The sequence below is a fragment of the Trichosurus vulpecula genome, chromosome 3 (assembly GCF_011100635.1).
Source record: "Trichosurus vulpecula isolate mTriVul1 chromosome 3, mTriVul1.pri, whole genome shotgun sequence".
NCBI classification, from domain to species: Eukaryota; Metazoa; Chordata; class Mammalia; order Diprotodontia; family Phalangeridae; genus Trichosurus; species Trichosurus vulpecula.
In genome coordinates, this window is record NC_050575.1 from 148,282,570 (window position 1) to 148,306,361 (window position 23,792).

General features: G+C 39.8%; 2 protein-coding genes across 5 annotated transcripts in view; both read left to right on the forward strand.

Annotated features, from left to right (window-relative positions):
- NOD2 (nucleotide binding oligomerization domain containing 2) overlaps positions 1 to 9,176 on the forward strand; it is a 33,808-nt gene extending 24,632 nt beyond the window's left edge. Inside the window, exons 9-11 of the mRNA XM_036751274.1 lie at positions 3,239 to 3,322; positions 6,270 to 6,353; positions 8,318 to 9,176. Coding sequence (XP_036607169.1) covers positions 3,239 to 3,322; positions 6,270 to 6,353; positions 8,318 to 8,390 — 241 coding nt within the window. The 3' untranslated portion in view covers positions 8,391 to 9,176. The remainder of the gene's footprint in view (positions 1 to 3,238; positions 3,323 to 6,269; positions 6,354 to 8,317) is intronic.
- A 5,939-nt stretch (positions 9,177 to 15,115) lies between these two features.
- CYLD (CYLD lysine 63 deubiquitinase) overlaps positions 15,116 to 23,792 on the forward strand; it is a 69,743-nt gene continuing 61,066 nt past the window's right edge. For 3 of the 4 annotated variants that reach the window (XM_036749275.1, XM_036749276.1, XM_036749277.1), the window contains exons 1-2: positions 15,137 to 15,247; positions 16,113 to 16,191. The gene's annotated coding sequence lies outside the window, so the exon portion shown is untranslated. Of the gene's footprint in view, positions 15,248 to 16,112; positions 16,192 to 23,792 lie in introns of all 4 variants that reach the window. The other variant, XM_036749278.1, reaches the window with a different exon arrangement.

Genomic DNA, 23,792 nt, shown 5'->3' on the forward strand with positions numbered 1-23,792 from the left:
ATACATGCATTATATAATTAGACATTAGTGCATGCATAATGAAATGGTGGCCGATTTGGAGGGTCAGATTGTGAAGGACTTTAAATGCCAAACACAGGAATCTGTATTTCATCTCAGATACCCTAAAAGTTCTTGTGGGGAGATATGTGGTTAGGATGTATCACTTTAGCAACAGCTCAGAGCATTGATTGGAGGAAGAAGAGACTAGAAGTAGGGAGACAAATTAGGAGGCTACTTCACAAGTCCATATGAAAGGTGAAGAATGTAGATGGTTTTTTGATTGTGAATATTAGGAAAGATATACAAGAGCTAGAGATGCAGTGTTATATAGTGAATATAGTTTTGGGTTTGGAGCCAGGACCATCTGAATTTGATCCCTGCCTCAGACACTTACTATCACTGTGACCCCAGATAGATGACTTAATTTCTCTGAATCTGTTTTGCTCCTTGTAAAATGGGGATAATTATAGTACCTACTTTATAGAGTTGTTATGGTCAAATGAGATAAAGTACTTTGTCAATTTTAAAGCACCAATTAATGTGTTAGCTATTCTCCTACTCTCCATCATCATCATCATCATAACTCTATAATGCTACTTGTTTTCCCTCCCCTACTTATCTTGTTCATTTTTTAATTTTCTTCTTTTTTATTGATGTCTTTTTTATTACCTTCATTTCCAATTATTTCTATGCTCTTCCATAACCAACAACTCATCCTTTGTAATAGAGTTTTTAAAAGGGAGGCAGAGAGGAGCATCCCAGTAAAACCAACAAACACATCAGACTATCTGACAGTATATGCAATATTTCACACAATCATCCTACCTCCCCCCTCCCCACTCTCACCAGCTAAGAAGAGAGAGAGCTACATCTTCTCATCTCCAGGATCAAACTTGGTCATTATAGTCATACCTTGTTCAGTTTGGCTTTTGTTCATCTTTTCTGTTATGTAGTTATTAAACATGTTGTTTTCCTGGTTCTGCATATTTACCTCTGCATCTGCATGGCTTCCTGTGCTTCTCAGAATTCATTATATTTGTCATTTTTGGACCTCAGTAATATTGCATTGCAGTACCACAATTTGTTTAGCCATTGCCCATTTGGTGGGCATCTACATTATTTTCTAGTGCTTATATAGTACAAAAGGTGCTGCTATGGACATTTTGCTATACGTGGGGTTTTTCTGTCCTTGACCTCCTTGTGGTTATCTTGTTAATTTTGAATTAGGTATACCTTTCCAAATATACCTTTCCAGAGCCATTTTCTACTCAAGAGTTCTGTCCCACCAAATGCTAATGGTAACTTTGGGGCAAAATTAGCATCTCTTGTTCACCTAACATTTAACTTTATGTTATGTATTATGTACAGACATCTGAGGTCATGAATTTAACTGCTGGTTCCTTTCTTGGATTTTGCCTCCTGTGCATTTCTGGGCATCTTTACTACTTTTATTTCATCTGCTTTGTTGATACTCTCAATGATATCTAGCTTTCTGATGCTTTTTTTTGTCTTCTTCATTTTCAGTTTTTGAGATTAGACTTGGAATACTCCAGGCAGATACATTCCTTACCTTTATTATGTGCGTTCCATCCTGGACCTAGAGCCCCAAATCCCTATATTTTAAACACTAGTCTGCAAACTGGGGTCTTTAAACCCCAGAGTGCAGATCTTGTTCTTAGACACCATCTAATCTAGTTATTAACTTCTCAAATAGGCCTTTCTCTTCTAAAGCCCTTGCCTTTGAGCCACTGAGGTGATGAAAATATGACCCATACTCAAATGATCTACTTTAGTTTCTTGCCCCAAACTTCACAATTCTTATGAATATATTATTAGGAATAATATATTCCTTTCCAAAAGACAATTAACAAGCATTATTAAGCACTTACTATAGGCTACGAATTGTACTAAGCTCTAGGGATACACAGACATGGCACTATCACTTGTGCCTATATGAATCACTAGAAATGGTTGGTCATCAGGTCTGATAAAACTTCAGAGATTCCTTGCCACATGCCCTGAAAAGTCATTAGACCTCTTTATTCTTATTAGTAGGTTGAAAAATAGCTGCCTTCACCAGGATGTCACCAGCTACCACACCCTACTCTCTTCTTTCTCTGACTTTTACTCGATGATCTCATCTGATCATAGCTATGGATCTTAAGCACCTGCTTCCTTGAGACCTGTCGCAACTCTACCTCTCTGATCTTTTGATCCTCAGAAAGGTCCACTTCTTTCCTCTTTGAGAAGAACCTGAAATACATAGCTCCAAATGTTCAGGGGGACTTCTTTTTCCCTTTTTTCCTTTAGGTCCCTTTATTCTACTCTCCTTCCTATTGCCATAAGCCTTCTGGCTCTTTATTTCTTCTTTGTTTTACCTGCAGGCAGGTAGGTATTGCAGTGTATAAACTTGGAGGCTAAACTTGGGGTCAGGAAGACCTGGGTTCAGATCCAGCCACAGGTACTTGCTAACTGTGTCACTTGACTTGAGCTAGTCATTTGACCTATCACCTCAGTTTCTACTATAAAATGATATTAATAGCACCTACCTACTGGGGTTGCTTTGAAGATAAAATGAAACATTTATAAAGTACTCTGCAAATCTTTAAGTGCTATATCAATGCTAGCTGTTGTTATTTTCTCATTGAAGCTCTTCTTCCTTTTTTTCCTCCTTTAAAAAAATTCTATCCAGAGTTGATTATCATTATCCCTTCTATTTAAATAGACCTTCTTCTCTTGAACAGGCCAGTGAATTATAGGACTGAAAAAAGACATAGTTGCAAACAATATTTAGATCAAAGATGAATTTCTAAGCTTGAGTTTTCAAGGGTGGAGGCAGACATTGAGGTCTTACTTGGTGTCATCGAATAAAGCGTATGACATGACTCTATTGGCAGAGCAAATCTGTCTGAGTTTTGTAGATTATAAATCATCTTGATTCTCCTACTTGAAAATACAAGGGGCACCTCAATCCAAGGAAGAGATTTATTCCTAAAAAAATTGCATGCAAATCGGATACCATCTAAAGTGCATTAGGTGATTTTGGTACTTAAAGGAGCCTCCAGCCCAATTCTTTGTGAGTACAAAGAAATTGTGTCAATATCATGTAATGAGAACAGCCACTCTGAGATTTACTTCTTTTGTAAGATTATAAAATTAGATGTGGGTTTTTTTTCTTAAGGTAGAGCCTACCTGTAGTAATGATGGCCTAACCAGATATTATTTGTATTCTTGCTAGCCTTGAAGGGAACCATCTTCAAGATGAAGACATGTGTACCCTGGTGCATGGACTTAAGAAAAATTCAAGTTTGAAAGTCCTTAGGTAAAGAACCTGTTGACTCTTGTGAAAACAATATTACAATGTCTCTGGGAACTAACTGCCTGTAAAGAGGGGAGGGGGTCATGGTCCTAAGTCATAATTTGTGTCATAAGTGCTGTATCATCACAAGGCTAATAGAAGTCCCCATCCAATCTAGGGGAAGAAATGGATTCTGATACAATACAAATCCTTCTGTCTCAGAGGGGAAGAAGCATGGGACATAATAATGCAAGACTGGGCTTTGGGTCTGGCTCTGCCACTGACTAGTTGTGAGTCCTTGGGCAAAATTCTATTCTCTGGACCTGATATTCCTAATCTGTAAAATGGGAGTGGGGGTAGGCTAGATGATCTCTAAGGCTTAACATTTCATAGTTCTGTGACTCAGGGTCACATCTGGCTTGGCAGGGCACTTTGCTCTGTGGGCTTCACACTGTCCATCTTGTCCAGATGGAATAGTGGATGGGTGATGAATTTGGAATTAGGAAGACCTGAGTTTGAATCTTCCCTTGGACAGATACTAGCTATGTGACCCTAGGCAAATCATTTAGCCTCTTGTAGTTTCGGTTTATTCAGCTGTAAAATGGATATAGTGATAGCTCCTGCTCCATAGGGTTGTTGTGAGGAGCAAATGAGGTAATCTATTTGTAAATTGCTTTGAGCCTTTGAAGCGCTGCTTCAGTATTAGCTATCATCATCATCATCATCATCATCATTAAAAAGTAAAACCTCACGAGCAAAGAATAGGAATTCAATCGATGGGAACTTTTGTGATGAAAACAACAGTTTAACAGGGAGCGTGTTTGGGACCTAAAGCTAGCTTGCTCTTGAGGTGTTTTGAGTGTGAGGGTGGATGCAGGGTAGGGGAATGATTTCTGTACCCCAATAATTGTTAACACTAGCTAGTATCTATATATTTCTTCAAGGTTTGCAAGGCATATCATCCCATTTGATATTCACAGAATCACTGTGAAGTAGGTGCTATTATCTTCATTTTACAGATGAAGAAATAGACAGTGAGAGGGGTTAAGTGGCTTCTCTAGTATTACACAACTGTGTGCATGTGAGGCATAATCTGAACTTAGGTCTTCCTGCCTCCAAGTCTAGTGGGGAAGGGGAAAGAAACAACCATTTATTAAGTGTCTCCTATGTGCCAGGCAGCGTACTAAGGGCCTTTATAAATGTAATCTCACTTGATCCTCACAACAACCCTATGAAGTAGGTATTATTATAATTTCCATTTTACAGTTGAGGAAATCAAGACAAACAGAGTTTGAGTGACTTGCCCAGGGTCACACAGTTAGGAAATACCTGAGGCCAGATTTGGACTCAAGTCTTCCTGACTGCAGGCCTAGCCCCCAAGCCCTCTATCCACTGCGCCACCTAGCTGCCACTAGAACTACAGGCAGAGCAAATGGGGCTAAAATGCCGAATAAATCATCAAGCAGGTGGCAATTAAAATTGGGATTGAGCTGTGTTTGCATTTGGCAATAGTAGGGAGGCAGTGTTCCAAACCATGTCCTGAGCCAAAAGGCCTCACTTTGAAATAGCTTAAGAGATGCATCACATGCTGCCTGGTGCTGCAGCAAAGTTGCATCTGCCCTGGCAAATATGTCCCTAGGAAAATGCTTGTCTTTAGTGACAAGCAGACAGCTGCCTCTGTTGAAAACCGTCTGCTTCCTGACAGACAAGCATCCACTTTGGTTCTGCTTGTTTGTGTTGCTTTTGGGGGGCTGTGAAGATGCCAATTGTTTGAGGGAAACATTTTCACTTGTTACTCCAATAGGAGAAATTGGCAAAAATCAGACTTTGGCAGAAGTGTTGGTGAAGTTAGGACTCAATGCTGATTCACAAATGTCGTCAAGAGGGAAGTGGGGTTAATAATGTGACCCATTATTGCACAGATTTAGATACACCATAGCTCAAATCCTGCTCCTCCAAACGTAACAACCATATTTCATGGAAGCTCAAATATAATATAAGCCCAACATTATTTGGAATATACCTAGAAGCTAGCTAGCCTTGTGCTGGTGTGTCACTGTCATTGGGCACCCTATAAATAAACCCTATAAATGTTTGTCCAAAAAGATAGAAGTACTCATCTGTTTTAATTGAAAGAATAGTTTTCTTTATGTAGGGCTCGCTGTCACCAGAGTATTATACTTTGGATTTCATGTGCTATTAAAGATTAAGAGTAGAGACAGCATCCAATTAACTTGTTTTTGTATCTAGCACAGCACCTGTAAGACTCAATGGATGCTTGTTGGTTGATTGGTCCTTAAAGTGGATGGGGTAAGGAGAGGGTAGGATCCCTTCAGGAAAACAAGTATTTGGGACATTCCAGAAAGCCATCCAGCCTCAGTCACTTAATCCACAAGTCAGTCCACAACAAGCATTTATTAAGCATTTATCACGTGCCAGGCTTTTTGATCTCCCAGAGTTGCAGTTTCCTCATCTATGAAAAGAATTCTTGTGCTACCTGTCCCATTAGGTTGTCGTAAGGAGAGTAAAGTGCTATATAAACTGGGAGTTGTTACCGCAATTAGAATTCATTCCTTAACCTCCCTAGTGACTAAGGGCTTGGGTATTCAGGCTGGTGGGGGTGATGATTTGGAGTGGGCAGGCTTTAGGATACCCCATGCAAAGTTACTCCCTATTCTCCCTGCTCATAAACCTGGTCCCCATCTTTAACCCTCCCTATAATAGAAATGATTAAAAGGAAGGTTATTTCCCAGAACTTCAGATTTATAGTTCAGTGGCAAAAGCAGCAGACTTAGAGTCAGGAGACCTAGGTTTGTGTCTTGGCTCCTCTGAAACTGACCAGATGTATTGCTATGGATAAGTCACGTAGCCTCTTTGGTTATCAATTTTCTTTTTTTGTAAAATGGGGGAATAATAACATTTGTGGCACTATCTCACAAGTTGTCAATATCATTTCCATTTTTGTTCCTAGGCTTTCCAACAACGGCATTACCCACAAAGGTGTTTCTGCCCTCCTTCAGGTTCTGCAAAGTAATTCTTCTATCAAATCAATCTGGTAAGTTGTTCCTCTACTGGGAGGTACTTCTGTTTTAAGCAGCGCTGACTCCTCAATTTTTCAGTCATTCCTAATAACCAGTATTTGAGAGGGCTTTCTACTAGTCTAGCTCTATGCTAGGGACTTGGTACCAGACGGGTCTATATAAAAGAAAGGAGAAATCACAGCTCCTGCCCTCAGGGAGATAACCTAGATTTAATTTTGTCAATGGCCAAAGTATGTTACCATATGCAGCCCTATTTCAAAAGATATGATTTAGCCTGCAATATATAACAAATCTGACCATATTTTCAAAACAAAAAATCATGATGCATGATCTAAAGAAGTTTATGCCTTTTGTAAAGCTTTGTTAAAAATGATTCTATTTTTTTTGTCAGACATAGTTGTCACAATTTTAGGGATATATGGTTGTCAGATATTCTCAGGGATGTCAGAGAGAGGTGCCACATTTGTGCACTAGGTCAGATTTGGGATAGATGACCTCTGAAGTTCCTTCTAGCTACATTATTCTATGACTCTGTAGTATCAGAGTCTTTGTAAAGTCATATTACAATGTTTTACCATTATAAAACTAGCACTGAGTCTTAGTGTCAGAGGCATATTTGCTAAAACTATGCTCTTACCAGTATTTTCAGTAGGTTTTTGTTCAGTTGTTATTTCAGATGTGTCTGACACTTCATGACCTCATTTGGGGTTTTCTTGGCAAAGATACTGAAGTGTTTTGCCATTTCCTTCTCTAACTCATTTTATAGATGAGGAACTGAGGCAAATAAGGTTAAATGATTTGCCCAAGGTCACATAGCTAGTAAGTGTCTCAGGCCAGATTGGAACTCAGGGATGAGTCTTCCTGACTCAAGGCCCAGTGCTCTATCCATGGTACCACCTAGCTACCTTCCAGTAGGTGACTCATTCACATTAACAAATAAAATCCAACTATAAGCTCTTAGTTATAGTATTTCTTTTTGGGCTCTATTTTCCATGCCTTTAATTATTTTTAACATTCCTCTCTGGACCTTTTCTCTCTCTCTCTCTCTCTCTCTCTCTCTCTCTCTCTCTCTCTCTCTCTCTCTTTCTCTCTCTCATCTCCCCTGTATCTCACTTACAAAGACTGGAGCTGGTCTCAGTACTTTGCTTAAAAAAAAAGGCTTTCTCAGTCGTAAATAAATCAAGTGAATTATTACCCAGGGTATGTCAACAAAGATCAAGCAGCTCTATTCCCAGATGGTTATCAAGTCAGGATGGGGTGGTTTTAATTTCTTTATTTATATCCTGTCAGTTCCTCAGCCAATATATCTTACTGCCTTTCCCCTAGATCTCCTATGTCTGATTAAGTACCTCGGAGAGGGGAAGTGGGTGTGAATTAGGGGAAAAATAGTGAGGGATCATGGGAATCTTTTCAGTACCATGGTTCTATGGAAGATGCTACAGATCCTGTTTCTACTCTCATACAGGAGATAAGAGAATTAAAACCAGTCTAGTGGGAAGAGCTCTGTATTTGGTGTCAGAAGACCTGGGTTACTCTTTTGCTTTATTATTTGTGACCTTGATTAAGCCACATCTTTGTGGGCCTCATTTTACTCATCTCTAAAAACTAAGGGAGTTGGATTAGATGATTCAAAGGGCCCTTCCAGCTCTAGTTTCTATAATTCTGTATGACTAGATGATTTCTAATGTCCTTTAGTAATAAGTAACTTACATTTATTTAGTGTTTTTAGGTTTTTAAAAGTAGATTACAGGAAGCTCATTTGATTTGATAACAACTCCGAAATAGGTGATATTATTATCCCCATTTCACAGAGAAAGAAATTAAGGTTTAGAGAAGTTAAGCCATTTTTCCAGGATCACACAAAGTATTTGAGGATGTAATTGAACTGCAGTTTTCTGAAAATAATAATGTGGATTATAAAATATTGCAGTAGTTTTTTCTTTTAACTGAAACTTTTCTTATCCTTTCATGGTTTTAGGCTCAGAGGGAACACTTTCACTCCAGAGGAGATTGAGCAGCTCAGCCTCGTGGATGCCAGACTTTTGCTTTGATCACTAAGAGCCAATTTGTTTGGGGAGTTTTGAGTTTAGACCTTGTATACTAGGAAATTTGGTTTGATGTAGAACATCACATTCGGATTGAACTCTGTTCTCCCCAGTTCCTGTTAGCCCCTGGATGTTGAGTTAGACAGTTTAATACTTTCAGATTGGAGCAGTATTTGATACTTGAGGATCTCTCTCTAAAGTCTATTTCCATCGAACCCTTCCCAGATTCCATCCCCAGAACACAGTGACTGTAAACTGAAATTTGAGTGACAAAATCTAATGAATCCCTCTAGTTGTTGGTGGGCATCTCTTGGGTGGATAATATGTGGCCTTATGCTTCACCCTTCTGAGGCAGAGGGGAGTAAGTTCTGTTAGCTTTGAGTGTCTGCTATTGTACAGAATACTGTGCTACTCATGAAAATACTACCTGTTTATGGTTAAAAGGGGAGGATTGGGGGATGGTGATGAAGCTGAAGGAAGGAAAAGTTCAGGAAGAATGAATGTCTCCTTAGCTCTTTCTCCTGGGCCTCAGATGCCATCCTGGATCACTGCCCTGAATCCATGCTCTTGTCATGAATCCTGGGCCCTGCATCTATTTGCCCTTCCAGTCAACAAATCAACCAATCAACCAACAAGCATATGTTAAATGTACACTGCGAACCAAGTACTGTCCTAGGTGCTGAACATAGAAATAAAAACATGAGTTAGGCCTTGCATTCGAGGAGCTTACATTCTAGACACACAACACATACTACCCTGTTGTGGTGCTTCTTCATGTGTTGAATGGGTCAGGATATTTCTTCTCTCAGTTCTTTAATTATATATATATATATATATATATATATATATATATATATATATATATATATATATATATATATATATACTTATTTCCCTATTCAGTTCTAAAACTGCAAAAAACTAGGAATTTGGGGGTCATCCTGGAATAAATTGGCTACAGGTTCACATGTGAAGGACAAAACTATGCGAACTGAACTACATGTCAAAATTTCTTTTAAATCATATAAAATATCCATAAATAGATGGAGTCTTTGGAAACTATGACTTGTCACACTGCAGCATTTTAAAGTCATTTAAGGACTGAATTTTGAGAGGTGTCAGATGGTATTCTAATTTGATGCCTTTGGATTTTTGTATGTGAAATGAACTCTGCTGAGATATTTTTTGGATATGAATTCTGAAGCAGACCTCTGGCAGTTGTTTCTCTGATCTGGGCTTGCTAGTATTGGAATATTTATGTTTGTTAAATTGCAATATGAAACACTTCCTGGAAGGATCTGTGATTTCTTTCAGCATGGGGAGTTCCTGGTGTGAGAACTCTATCCATCAACACAGTCTGTGTCTTAGGCCTGGGAGACACAAAGCAGCAAAATGACTTGTTCTGGTTCACAGAGCTAGGAAGTCTCAGGGGTGGGATCTGAACCTAGGACTTCCTGACTTCAAACCCAGTACTCTATTCACTATGCCAAGCTCACTGTATGGAAAGTTTACAGGTCAACCAACAAACAAATTATTGAGTGTCTGCTGTGTTGAAGGCACTATGCTAGGCACTGGGGATGCAAAGACAAAACTTAATTGGCCCTGCTCAAGGAGCTTGTGATCTATCAGGTGCAAAGTAAGGCCTTGACTATTAAAGAAACCTACTGCGATAACTCTGTCTTTCTGGAACTACAAAGCCTAGAGAGAGCACTGATTGTGGGGGATGATAGATTGTTAATATTTATAAAGTACTTTGTATTTTCTCAAAGTTTGTATTTTTATAGAAAACGTGACTGTGAACTTTCATGTAAATATTAAGCTATAAATATATATAATATTAAAGTATTTTGTCACTAAAGCCTTCTTTGTCATAAGACTCTAAATATATGTGAAACTTGTTTCATATTGAAGATTAAATATTCCTCATTGTAAAAATAGGTTTTTTAAAAAAAATCAGACAATTTTTACTTAAGAAAGAATGCTTAGAAATAGCCCTGGCAAGCAAAACACTTATCTTTCAGCTAAGAAAAATCAAATGCAGCACAAATTCCCAATGAGCCATGTGAGAACTTCGCTGAACACAGGCTGAAAGTAAAATTGCAGGCAAATTAGAGCCTCTGCAGCTCACTAAGTTGAAATGGCTGAAGACACTTTTGACAGAAACAAAATATGGAAGGTTTTAGTCTTTCTTTTCTGTAGGCACTTAGTTGAAGTAAGCTCTTGATGGTTTCCCCACGGAAACAATTACTTTTAGTAATGAGTGAGCCAAGGCTCCTTTGTCCCTAGCTATAATGAAATACCTTGGGTTTTGTTGCCTTTGCCTAAGTAAGGTGTCTCAAGGACTAGAAAGCTTCTGTAGGGACTGAAGGTACCTGTTTCTCCTGGATCCTGAGAGAGGTGTTTATTTTGGAGAATGGTGAGGAAGGGCAAGAGAGATGTTTTGTAATCTTTTTAATTCAATTTTCAGTTCTTATTTTTTCCCCTTCCCTTCCCCATCCCTACCTAATGAGAGGGCAAGAAAAACAAAACCCATTATAAATATGTATTATCATGCAAAGCACATTTCCTTGTTAGATATATCCAAAAAAAGAAAAAGAAAAAAAGAGAAGAACACTTGTTTCAGTCAGCACTCTGAGTCCATGAACTCCCCATCTGGAAATGGGTAGCATGTTTTATCATGAACCCTCTGGAATGGTGGGTCGTTGTGTTGGTCAGTTACTATGTCTTTCACAGTTGATTATCTTTACAATATTGCTATTATCGTATAAATTGTTCTCCTGGTTCTGCTTATTTCACTTTGCATCAGTTCCTAGAAGTCTTCCCAGTTTTTTGAAACCATCCCCTACACCATTTTTTTTTTCTACAAATAGTATTCCATTGCATTCATATACCATAGCTTATTCAGGCATTCCTCAGTTGATGGGGATTTTGGTTTCCAATTGCTTGCCACCACAAAAAGAGCTGCTATAAGTATTTTTGTACATATGGGTCTTTTCCTTATTTTTTTGATCTCTTTGGGGCATAGACCTAGTAGTGGTATTGCAGGGTCAAAGGGCATCCACAGTTTAGTAGCTTTTTGGACATAGTCACAAACTGCTTTCTGGAATTGTTAGGTTAGTTCCCATTTCTTCCGACAGTGCATCAATATACCTGTTTTCCCATATTCCCTCAAGCATGTAATTTTCTATTTTTGTTATCTTAGCCAATCTGATGGGCATGAGGAAATATCTCTAAGTTTAAATTTGCATTCCCTATTAGTGATTTAGAGCATTTTTTCATATGGTTATTGATAGGTTGGATTTCTTCCTCTGAGAACTATTCATATCCTTTGGCCACTTAAAAATTTGAGAAATTCCTATCATCTTGTTAATTTGACCCTCTACAGCTTAGAAATGAGATCTTCATCAAAGAAATTTGCTGCAAAGATTCCCCCCCCACCCCCCAGTTCCCAGTTTCCTGCTTCTAATTTTAGTTGGATTGGGTTTGTGGAACAACTTTTAAATTTTATGTAATCAAATTGATCTATTTTGCCACTTCCTTCTCTTGTTTGGTCATTAACATGACCAAAGCATCACCCTATCCATAGATTTGATGGGTAATTTCTTCCACGATCCATTAATTTGCTTATCATGTGACCCTTTATGTCTAAATTGTGTACCAATTTTCAGCTTATCTTGATATTGTATGAGAGGTTGGTCTATGCCTAGTTTCTGCCAGATTAATTTCCATTTTTTCTAATAGTTTCTGTTGAATAATGAGTTCTTGCCTGGGCAATTGAGTTTGTCAAATGCTAGATTAGTGTGCTCAATTGCTTCTGTATATCATATGCTTACTTTGTTCCATTGATCAACTTCTCTTGGCAAGAACCCAATCATGGCCAGCCCTGGCCTCAGTGTCTGCACACCTCTCTGTCTCCCTAAGCAGCCCTGTGTTGGAAAAATGACTCACTGGGATTTTTTTAATGGCCTTCTGGATTTGAATTCAGTTTGGTCCTCTTCCAGATTTTTGTGGAGGAGGTGTGCTGGATGAGCTAGCAAAAATACTTCCTTTTACTCTGCCATCTTGACTCCACCCTGTTTTGTAATCTTTTAATGACAAAGGTTTTGTTTTTGTTCTGTGGTCTTGCTCTCTTTGGGGGAAGAATACACATTAGATTATAAACTATAAACTGATGTTAGCTGATTGGAGTGGGGGAGAGGGGCACAGGACTTTTCACAGCAATCATTAATTCCTCACAGATGAGAATAATCTTCCAAAGTAGCTCGGTTTGAAATTATTCAGTACAGGAGGTCATAGCTGAAAAACAAGTTTCCAAGCACAGCAGGGATTCCCAACAGCATCCTAAGGCCTATATATGAGATTGGGCAGATTAATCTCTCGGTGGTTACTACTTTTTAAGGTCCTCCAAACAAAGGGTAGAGCTGGGGGTTTTCCTAAGGGTGAGTGGGCATTTGGATAGCATAGTCAATCAGTCAGTAAGTATTAAGAGTCTATTATATACTTGGCATTTTGCTAAAGTTCTAGGCATACAAATAGGAAAAAGACATTTCCTTCTCTCAAGGAGCTCACAATCTAATAGGGGAAGACAACGATGAATGGGGGTTAAGGTACCTGGCATGGGGACAATAGAGAAATCAAATCCAAAATGAGTGTAATCAGAGAAGCCAAAGAAGTCCAACATGAGTATAGCTGGGTAGCAAATGAGATGTCAGGATATTTCTTTCCTGTCTCCCCTCCAATGGAGGGGCAGAGGGTACTGATGAGATGTGGGAGCCAAGGCTGATTTGTATCTGGAAAGATGATGAGATTTCCCAATGAGTTTACTGGGGGCATGGTAGGGAAGTCAAAGAAGTGCAAAATGAGTGCAGCCAGGTGGGAAATGAAAAGACGTTTACTTAGTCCAGACAGGTTTCTAATAATACCTATGAATTCTTATGGACAAGGTATTGGCAAACAAGAGCTCACATGAGACCTTTTCTCATTCATAAAACCCTGGTTGTTGAATATCAAATGAAAATGACATGGATTCTCATTCTGGAAAAAAAACCAACCTTGTCTTCCCTTTTCTGAATGAAAATGAAGATTCTCAGTAGCATTATCACTAGGTATCAATCTCCTAAATTCAATAGATTCTGCACAGGAGAAAACAACAGGGATCTCACTTCTCTTTAGGAGAATTGTATAGCAATGGGATGTTGAATAGTCATATACATTAAAATGAGTAGCTGTGCAGCACTTTTCATGAAAGCATAAGGTGTCATGTCTTGACCATCTACCATATACCTAGCCCTGTGCTAGGTACTGTGAAAAGAACAAATAAGCGGAAGATACAGCCTCCTGCTGCGAGAGGGGCTGATCTTGTTTGGGAAATGATATCATCAGTAAAACAATTAGAGAAGAATACCAGAGAAGGGGGAGCACTTTGGGAATTGGAATAATCAGGGAAAACTGTTTGAAGATGGGTCTTGAATTAGTCCCTAAAGGATCTTGAAGGTTTGTGATACCAGGTTCTTAAAGTCTATGCCAAGGGGGTACAAATGCCAGCAGGTAATATGAAATTAGAAAAGCTTGCAGTATGGGTCTCACAATGGCATCACTTCTGCACCCAGATGAGGTACTGGGAAGGACTGTAGCGAATGATAGTCATTCTGCAAGTAATCAGTTATTGGCACAAGGATACCCCTTTGTGCTGTTACCTCTCAGGATGAATCGCTCAGACCCTTAGGAACAAGTCCTTCTTCCACAGGGAGAATTTATGTCATGATTAAGACCCTTCCCTGCCTATATCCCTCCTTTGAGTATTATTCATCCTCTTTCATAACTGGTGCTTAATTTGTCAGAGAAAGAATTAATTAACAAGAATCCAGTGTACTGAGAGCCTTCACTACTAAGTTAAAAAATCACTTCCTTAAATATTTTTGAGCTCACTTGGGAATCAAAAACCTCTCTTCTAATTGAAAGATCCTTAACTAAACCATAAGCCCTGGCTGTTGGCCAGGAAGGATGAATTAAATGTGTAGCAATACCTTCTCCTTCTCTGAGACCTCAATTTGGCACCCCCCCCCCATGACTAGTGGATGGCTTCTGAGACAGGAGCCAAACTTCCCTTCAGCCCCATTCAGAAAGGGAAACTGAGGCACAGGGCTGAGAGGGGCTGGGAAATTCGATGGTCCAGGGTTAAGAGCAGAGTGTTATTTCGGGACTCCGGGCTAAAGCTGCATCCCAGGAGTCCTGACTCCCAGCTCAAGCTGGGGCGTGAGCTCTGGCCTCTCCCAAATCTTACCACCCAGGGACCATGGACCCTGCCCTACCCGGTTCAGTAAGGCGTTTTGACAGCTGAGGCCCAGAGGGACCGGGACCGGTAGTGCTCCACCCCTTCTCATCACATAGCCAATGACGGCTCGAGGCCTGTAGCCAGATAGCCAATCAGAGAGCGCTACGCCACTCTCCCCGTCCCCGCCCTCTCTTGCCTCTTCCTCTTTTAGCCCTCCCCCACCCCCACTTTGGCTCTACCGAGCTTGACCGAGCGGAAAGTCCCTAAGTACGGAGCTGGACCAGCAGGCATTGGCGGAGAGGCTGTCATGAGGAGAACCAATCCTGGCGCGCGCTGGAACACCGTTCGGGTCACGATTGGTTCTCATGCCACTTCCCCCCACCCACTGCCACTCCCGCCCTTCCTTCTCTCCGGCTTGGAGGCGGGGCAGGCGGGGGCGGGCCCAGGCATCAGGTTCGGTTGCACGGGGCCGCGCGTCTCCCCGAGGTAAATAGTCGGTGGCGGCGGCGACGACGACTTTTGGCCTCAGGAGCCTGGGGCCGCGGGATTGGGACCCAGGCTTCAGCCTGGTCGGACCTGTTGCCTTCAGGTGAGCGAATGACGGGCGGCGCTGGCGCCTGTGGGCCGGGGTTGGGGAGGCAAGACTCCTCGGGCGCCTTCCCCTCACTCCTCCGACGCCCCCGGCACCGCTGCCTGCCTCGTCAGTGCTCCCCGTCCCGGCCCGTTATCTGGGCCTCGCCGGCCCCGCAGACGTCACTCGCGGGCCCCGCAGACTCACGTCTCCCCCAGCGAGGCCTGCCGGCCCCGGCCTCCCCCGGGGAGGGATCCCAAAGCCCCACTAACTGCCGGTGCCCTGGGGCAGCCCCTGCCACCCCTGGGGCAGGGGAGGCCCCCCATCCCCATGAGGAATTTCATAAATCATTAACTCCTCCCCCTTAGGGGAGGGGGCGGTAAACTGAGGCACCGAGCTGGCTGGTACCAGTGTCCACCTTTGGGACCCAGAGACTTCTAGATGGGCTCAAACTAATGCTTAACTCCACCCCTCCGGTGGGATAATGGGAGATAGGGGTGGTAGGAAGAGCAATGAGGATTAGAGTTTCACGCAGTCTGACCAGGCATTCCAGAGCTCAGGGTTCACGAACCCTCTAGAGGTCCGAGGATAGATTTCAGAGAGGCCATGAACTTGAATGGGGGAAAAATGACACCTTTGTTTTCACTAACTTCCAACTGAAATTTAGAATTCCCTTCAATTATGAAAGTAGACAATAAAGCCTTATTCTGATAAGGGGGTCTGTACGGTTCACCGCACTGCCAGAGGGGGGTCTATGACAAAAGAGCTTAAGAACTCTCTTGAACATGATCATTTTACAAAAGAGGTAGCTGAGGCCCAGGGAAGTAAAGGAATACCCACCCTCCTGCTCTGTCTTACGGATTTATTCTCCTTTCTGTTTCAGTTTCCGCATCCTCAGGGTGAGGATGCTGTTACACAACCACTTGGAGTTCTTTAGTTGAAAAATTCTGTGTGGACAGAAGGTATCGCTCTTTTCTTTTAATAGTAAATGGTTTGGTGGTTAACATACATGGATCCAAATCAATCAGTACAATTTATTATACACCTACTATATATTCTAGGCACTGGGGATACAAACACTGTCAAAAAGTGAGACATTCATCTGTCAAGGAGGGCCCTCTACTAGGGGTATTCAGTATGTGTACAGATAAGTAAATATAGGATAAATGTAAAATGAGTGGGCAGTAAGGGAAATGCTTCTTGAAGGAGGTGACACTGAAAGGATTCAGTCAATAAGCATTTATAAAATGCTTACTGTGTGTCAGGCAGTGTGCTAAGCACTGGGAATAGAGATACAAGCAAGACAGTGCCTTCCTTCTAGGAATAGACTTAAAAAAGCATATCCTAATGGTGAAAGATAGTACACAAAAGGAATCTGAAAAAGAGGGGGTGGTGCAAAGGAAGGTACCTGACTTGGAAGCACATTAGAGTCCAGATTGCAACCTGGGGAGAAATCAATTAAAGGAGCTATCAGGTTTTGAGAGGCAGAGGAGACAGAACATTTCAGGCACGAGGGATAGCATGTGTAAAGGCACAGAAGCCTGAGATAGAGTCTAGGCCTGTTTTGCTAGAATGTAGAATGAATAAAAGGGAATGATGTTATTAGCTTGGAAAAATAGGCTAGAGCCAGATTGTAAAGGTCTTTAAATGGCAAACAGAGGAGTTTGTATTTTATCCAAAAGGTAGTAGGGAGTCACTAAAGCTTCTTGTTTAGAAGAGTGACGTGGCTAGACCTGACCTTTAGGATATTAATATGGCAGTGAGTGGAGGATAGAAATAAGAATTGTGAATTTGCATTCCAGAAAATGCTGCTCATGAGTGTTTGATATACAATGACATGTTCTTTGTACTTGTGTACAACTCTGTTGCTTTTGCATTTTTAAGACAGTTGATTGTTCTTATCCTAGTTCCCTTTCCCCCAAGTTCAGCTAAAAATAACTCATTACTTTGATTTGTGACTGAAAGTCTGTAACATAACAAGATTGTTAATTTTTTAGGCTGTTGTTTCTAAGGGAAAAAATGAGAGGTCCTTAATGTGTTTCAGGGTCTGAGAGAGGGAATTTGTTCAATGTTACTTTTCTGCACCCCCTCACACCCTAGGTAGAAGTAATCGCTCTGAGTATTAACCTGCTGTTCTTCAGTATATAGTGGGTGGATTTGCACTAGTACATTATCAGGAGAAAATGGTTTTAGAGAACTTATTGAAACCCAAAACACTTATGTTCTGTTGCAAAATCCTGGAAAACTCCAGCAAATAACACATTCCCTTTGGTGGTAGTTCTTGTAAGATTTGACAAGGCCAAAGCTCATGCTTTCTCATCTTTTTTTAAAAAATAAGTTTTTATTGATATATTCTGTTTCTTATCCTACTTCCCCTTCCAGAGGGCCATTTCATATAACAAATTGTAGTATTTTTTTGAGAGGAAAAAAATCACAATTGTTAAATAGATTTTCAAAAGTCTGATATCATGTGTATAATGCTTTCTTTTAAAAAATTATAATGTCTAATGATTTCAGGGATTTTTATGTCAAGACTGGACTTTTATTTGATGACAAGAAAGATGAAAGTGAAGAAGGGAGATTGAAGTTATTATTCTATTTATCACTTGATTCATGTTACTGTTTTTTCTGATTTATACTATATTCAGAGTTGTTTGGGTTTTTAATATTGGCACACAATTTGTGCTATAAAAGGATTAAATTAAATGACCCAGAAAAATCAGTTCAACTTGGATGTCAACTGCCAAACATGCTGTAGGCCTTTTCCTGACATTATAAGAGTACCAGTGGATCATTTGTTCTTGAGACATGACTAGCCCATCTTCTCTCTCTGTAATACAATTCTTTGATGATATCCTTTACTCATATTCTTCAGAGTACCTCCTCGGTTCTACATTACCACCTGCTTAATGCCTATCACAGGCTTTTCATTGTTCTCTATGTAATGCTCATCTATGGTTCTTGGGACGCAGTGGTGTTCCAAGTTTGGAAGCATAATCAAATGCTTTTTAGGATTCTCTAGAAATATTGAGAAATAAAACTTCTTTGGTTTAAATCCTTTCCAACCTTCTTTGTTTGGAGGCAGGCCAGATGGATGGACAATAAGCTTTCTTAGTGTGGTAGTCAAATAATTGAATATAGAATGTCTCTTGTTAGATCATTCCCTTCCCATCCACCTGAAGTGTTTGATCAATCTAAGGGCAGTACACTCTTTGTCCGTCCCTTGAAGGTACTGATGCTTTGACCCATGTTTCTCCTTTGAGAAAAGAGATTAAGTCTAGTAAACAAGCATTCAGTAACCACCTATTATTTGCCAGGCACTGTGCGAAGTACTAGGGAAACAAAAAAAGTGAAAAACAGTTTTCGCTTTCAAGGAGCTCATAATCTAACATGAAAAAAAACCACTATGTACAAACAAATTATACAAAGGATACATTGGAGATAATCAACAGAGTGTGAACACTAGCATTAAGCAGGGTTGAAAAAAGCTTCTTGCAGAAGGTGGGATTTTAGCTGAGACTGAAAGAAGCCAAGGAAGCTAGGAGGCAGAGATGAGAAGGGAATGAGTTTCCAGCGTGGAGGACAGCCTATGACAGTGCCCAGAGCTGGAGTGTTTAGTGTGAAAAATATTAAGGAGACCAGTGTCACTGAATCTCAGAGAGAGAGAGAGAGAGAGAGTGTGTGTGTGTGTGTGTGTGTGTGGAGGGTGTTGGGGAATAAAATGCGAGAAGACCGGAAGGGTAAGAGGGAGCCAAATTATGAGGGGCTTTAAAAGCCAAACAGAAAATTTTGTGTTTGATACTCAAGGTAATAGGGAACCACTGGAGTTGATTAAATAGGGGTGTGACATAGTCAGACCTGTACTTTAGGAAGATATCTTTGATCGCTGAATGGAAGATGTACTGGAGTGGGGAGAGACTCGAGGCAGAGAGAGAGTAATCAACAGGCTATTGAAAGTAGTGTAGGCTTGAAGTGATGAAGGTTTGCCACCAGGGTTGTGGCATTGTCAGAGGAGAGAATGGAGCATACACAAGAGAGATGTTAAAGAGGTAGAATCAATAGTACTTGGCAACATATCCGATATGGGAGGTAAAAGAACAGTGTTGGACAGTGTCAGAGGCTGCAGAGAGGTCAAGAAGGGTGAGAATTGAGAAAAGGCTATTGAGATCGGGCCATTAAGAGATACTTGGTAACTTTGAAGAGAGCAGTTTCAACTGAATGATAAGGTTAGAAGCTGGAGTGCAGAAGTTAAAAAAAAAGAGTGGAAAAAAAAGGAAATGGAAGTACTGAAGGGAGGAGGTCTATTTGTTTACTTTAGGAGTGATCAACTAAGGAACTGAATAGTAATTTTATTATTCATTTGTTTTGGAATGCTAGCACAAAACTATTTTTACATATGATCTTTTTCTTGTTCAAGATTGCTATAAATGTTGCCTCAAGTCATCTTGGATGAGAGAGTCCTGTCAGAAGGCAGTGGGGAACTATGCCAATTTGTATGTGTTTGTGTCTCTCTTTTTCTCTCTCTGTTTCTGTGCCATAAATGACTTGGATATTAGATTAATGTAAAATTAAGAAAAAATCATTTCTGGTAGATTTATCTAAAACCAAACAGAGAGTACTAATAATCTTTTTCTTCAACACAAATCTCATTATACAGTACAGACACACTGATTAAATGTTTGCATTGAAAAGTCGGGCCTTTGCTGTTTTAGGAAGCTTGGGGTCAGTAAAAGTGTGTAATCTTGAAAGCAATCCATCCTATTCTGTTCTTTTCGACCCTGGGCACAGCTCATTGGCCATCTGTACTTCTTTTCCTAATTATATATACTATTGGACAAGCTCTATAGAGCCCCCATTTAGTAGATGCATGTTGAAGTCAAGGCAATGGGCAGCCTTTATCTATTTGGTCATTTTTGTAGATGGTCAGGCCAAACTCCTTTGAGTGATTACAGATTTCTCCTTGGAGACTTTTACTGTGTTGATACTTGATGTAATTACCACAATGCCATCTTTATCTGAGAACCTCACCTTCCTCTGGGAGACTTTGACCTGGACTCTTGCACTGGATCCCCTCCATCACAGTGATGAATACTTTTGGTGAGCATACATGTCCTTGTTTTATACCTCACCTAAAGTTTATTTTCAGAAGGTCCTTGAATTGGGTTATTTCTGTCATTTTCCGGAGAATTTGTCACATTCCAAGGAATGATCTTAGCATAGAGATGGGAGGCACCCTTTAAAAGGGCCTGCAAGGCAGTGTTTTGTTCTTCTGAATCAAATGTTTTTTCATAGTCAATAAATAAATACAATGGAATTTTATATTCTCCTTGTCTTTCAGTTATTTGTGAGATAGTAAAAATGTTATATTACACTTGAGATAAAAATTGGTTGTGAATAATATTCCAAGAATTTTTATGAACTTGGAAAAAAAACTAAGTCCCATTAACATAACTTATTTGGATACAATATAATAAAAGAATTTTGTTTATCACCTACCAGAGTATTTTGGAGAAGAACTAATATTTGCTTTCAGTCATAGCATTGGAGATAAAGGAAACCCTTTTAGTAGTGGCATCTAGTACTTAACCTTCTTCTGTGGTCTGGAAACAAGTCTAATTTCTAATATTCTTTACATTTTTTGGAGGGAAGAGTATAGAGCTGGGAATAGAAAGGGTTTGGCTGTATATTTTCTGGTGTGTTTACATGTGGAGTTTAGATGGATCATGCTGGTCATGCTGCTATTCTTACAGAACCATGAGGTTGGCAACAATTTATACTCTTCTTATGTATGTATGTAGTATGTAGTAAAATGAAGTTGATTTAAAGGATCATATTACAAATACATTTCGTTTTTTGCAATATAGACCTCCCTGTAAAGTTACATGTAAAACAATTTCCATTTTAATTGTGTTGGAAGAGCTTGCTATTAGAAAGCTCTTTTTTGTTTTATTTTGTAAAAAACAAAAATTTCCTAATTTAAATTTTTTTGTAACTATAGATTTGTACATATTAGGATTGCTTATAACATTTCTGTTTTGATATTTCCTCACGTGCTTGCGTCAGTATATAAGTTAGGGTGAAGTTTTAAACAGCGTGAAAATTTCTCCCTCAGTCATGAAATGTAAAAAACTTTTCTCTTGATAAGTCAAATTTTAGCTTGCTTAAGAATATGGAAATTTCTCTTTTAAAGAAAGAGATTCTTTCTTAAAGTGATGGTTGTTTGTTTTGTATTCTGTAGAAGAGTTTGAAAGAGATCTCATTAGCTTTCCTTTCTGTTTGGTAATTATAATCAGGAACAGTAATTTAGTACAGTATGTATTGATTCTGAAATCTGATAAAGAATGGATAGCTTCCAGTGCTTTTAAGAGCTAGTATACCTCAGGAGAAGCACAAAGTTCTTGAATTTCAATACTGGCTTTGTTTCTTCAAGAAGATTCTTATGAACAGTATGTGCTGATAACTTGAGAATCGAAATGACATATCTTCTAGATAAGGTAGATATTGACACTTTAGTAATGTGTACATAGAATGATTCAGCTAATTGATGCTGTTAATTTTGCTGTCAGATATGGTTTAGAACTTGCTAAAGTTTCCATTGGTATTTAGTATATAAAATATTTTTTGCCTGTATCATATTCCCCAGGTCATTAGGAGGTAAGGTAAATATTTGTGTCCTCTAAGCTTAAATATTATTACTCACCCAATATAGTAAATCCCTATTTAGTTGGAATATACAAGCAAACTCAAATAACTAGTGTTTTCACAGGTCTTTTCCAGTGGTAATTGATGCTTCAGTTTAACTTGGTAAACATTTATTAGGATCCTTGCTGCTGGGAATACAAAAGCAAAAATGTCTCTTGTCACAGGGAGCTTACATTCTTTTGGGATGAATACATCATGTTCACAGATGAATAAATATAAGGTAATTTGAGGAGCTAGGAAACACTTAACTGGGGTGATCTTAGAAGGCCTTGTATATAGGAGGTGGCACCTCAGTTGAGTTTTGAATGAAAGTAGAAGTTCTGTTTTTGAATCATTTGGGGCAGAGAGGGGTTGGGTAGGGATAACCCATATGAAGGTATGGAAGTTCAGGGAAGAACTAGTAGTCCAGTTTGCCTGGCACATTAATATACATATGAGGAAGTAATATCAAATATTTGAAAACATAGATTGGAGCTAGGTTGTAGAGGGTGTCAGTTGCTAAGTGGAGCAATTTTTTTTTATCCTACAGGAAATAAGGAGGTACTGAAGATTTTTTTAATAGAATAATGACACGGTTAGACCAGGCCTTAGGAAGATTATTTTGGCTACTTTGTGAAGGATTGATTAGAAAGGAAGACTCTAGAAGCATGGAGACTAAGAGACAAGAGGTGATGAGAACCTGAACTATTGTGAGTGGAGAAAGGGGGACAGATGCAAGAGACAATGATGTAACCTCTATAAGACTCGTTAATTGATTGGATAGGATAGGAAGAGTAAAGGGTGACTAGAAGAATGATGGTGCTCTTGGTGAAAATAATTTGGAAGGAGAAGAGAGTCTTTGGGGGCAGTGGAAAGCTAAGTAGTTCCATTTTGGAGGTGTTGCATTTTAGATTCTGACAGGACATCTAGGTGGTTACTGTCAACTACACGTATGAGTTTCTGGAATTTATGAGAGAGATTAGGGCTAGATATATAAATTTATAAGTCATGTGCATATTGATGATCATTGAACCCATGGAAATGGATAAGATTACCAAGAGAGAGGGTATAGAGCAGACCTGCACAACTTGTAAACTTCTTCAGATACAGATAGAGACTGATGATGGTTGGTTCCGGGAGTCACGTGACAGGTGCCCGAGATACTTTGGCAGGTGCAGGCGGCCTGGGCTGTATGTTGTGCTGGCCTGGTATAGAGAGACAGAGAAAAGAATTATCTCTATGTCATAGCCTTGAGGGGACATCCACACTTGCCCCCAAAAATGGTTAAGGAGCCAAGAAAAGAGGTGGAAAAACATTAGTCTGATAGGTAGTTGGAAAACCAAGAGAGAACAATGTCTTGGAATTGAAGGAAGAAAGGGAGTATTTAGAAGTGGTTAACAGTATTAAAAGCTGTATAGGTTGTAGATTGCTAAGTAGCAGTAAGTACTCAATTGAGATCATGACTTCATGAGAATGAACCTAGGCAGGATACTTTCTTGGCTTCCTCCTGTTGAGCTCATCTGTGTTGGAGTAGGACAGTAGAAGGCTGTGGGGGTAACCCACTTTCGAGGCTTGGCAGGTTCCGAATGGTCCTACAACAAAGGAGGAAGGAATTCAAGAGTAGAAGATAATCACTCTTATCAAGATAATGAAGGGTGGAAAGTTAGAAATGAGCAGGACTAATAGATCGGGAAAACAGGAAGAGGTGGTGGAGAGATGATAATGATGAGGATAAACATATTTAGGAGGAATAAGGCAGGGGAAGAGCTAGAAGAACAAAAAGTTGTGATTGGAGAGGGATATTTCAGAGTTTAGGATCGTGTAGAGAGTACAGTGATGGGTAATAGATTATCCCTGTGAGTGGGTCTTAGGAAGCATTGCT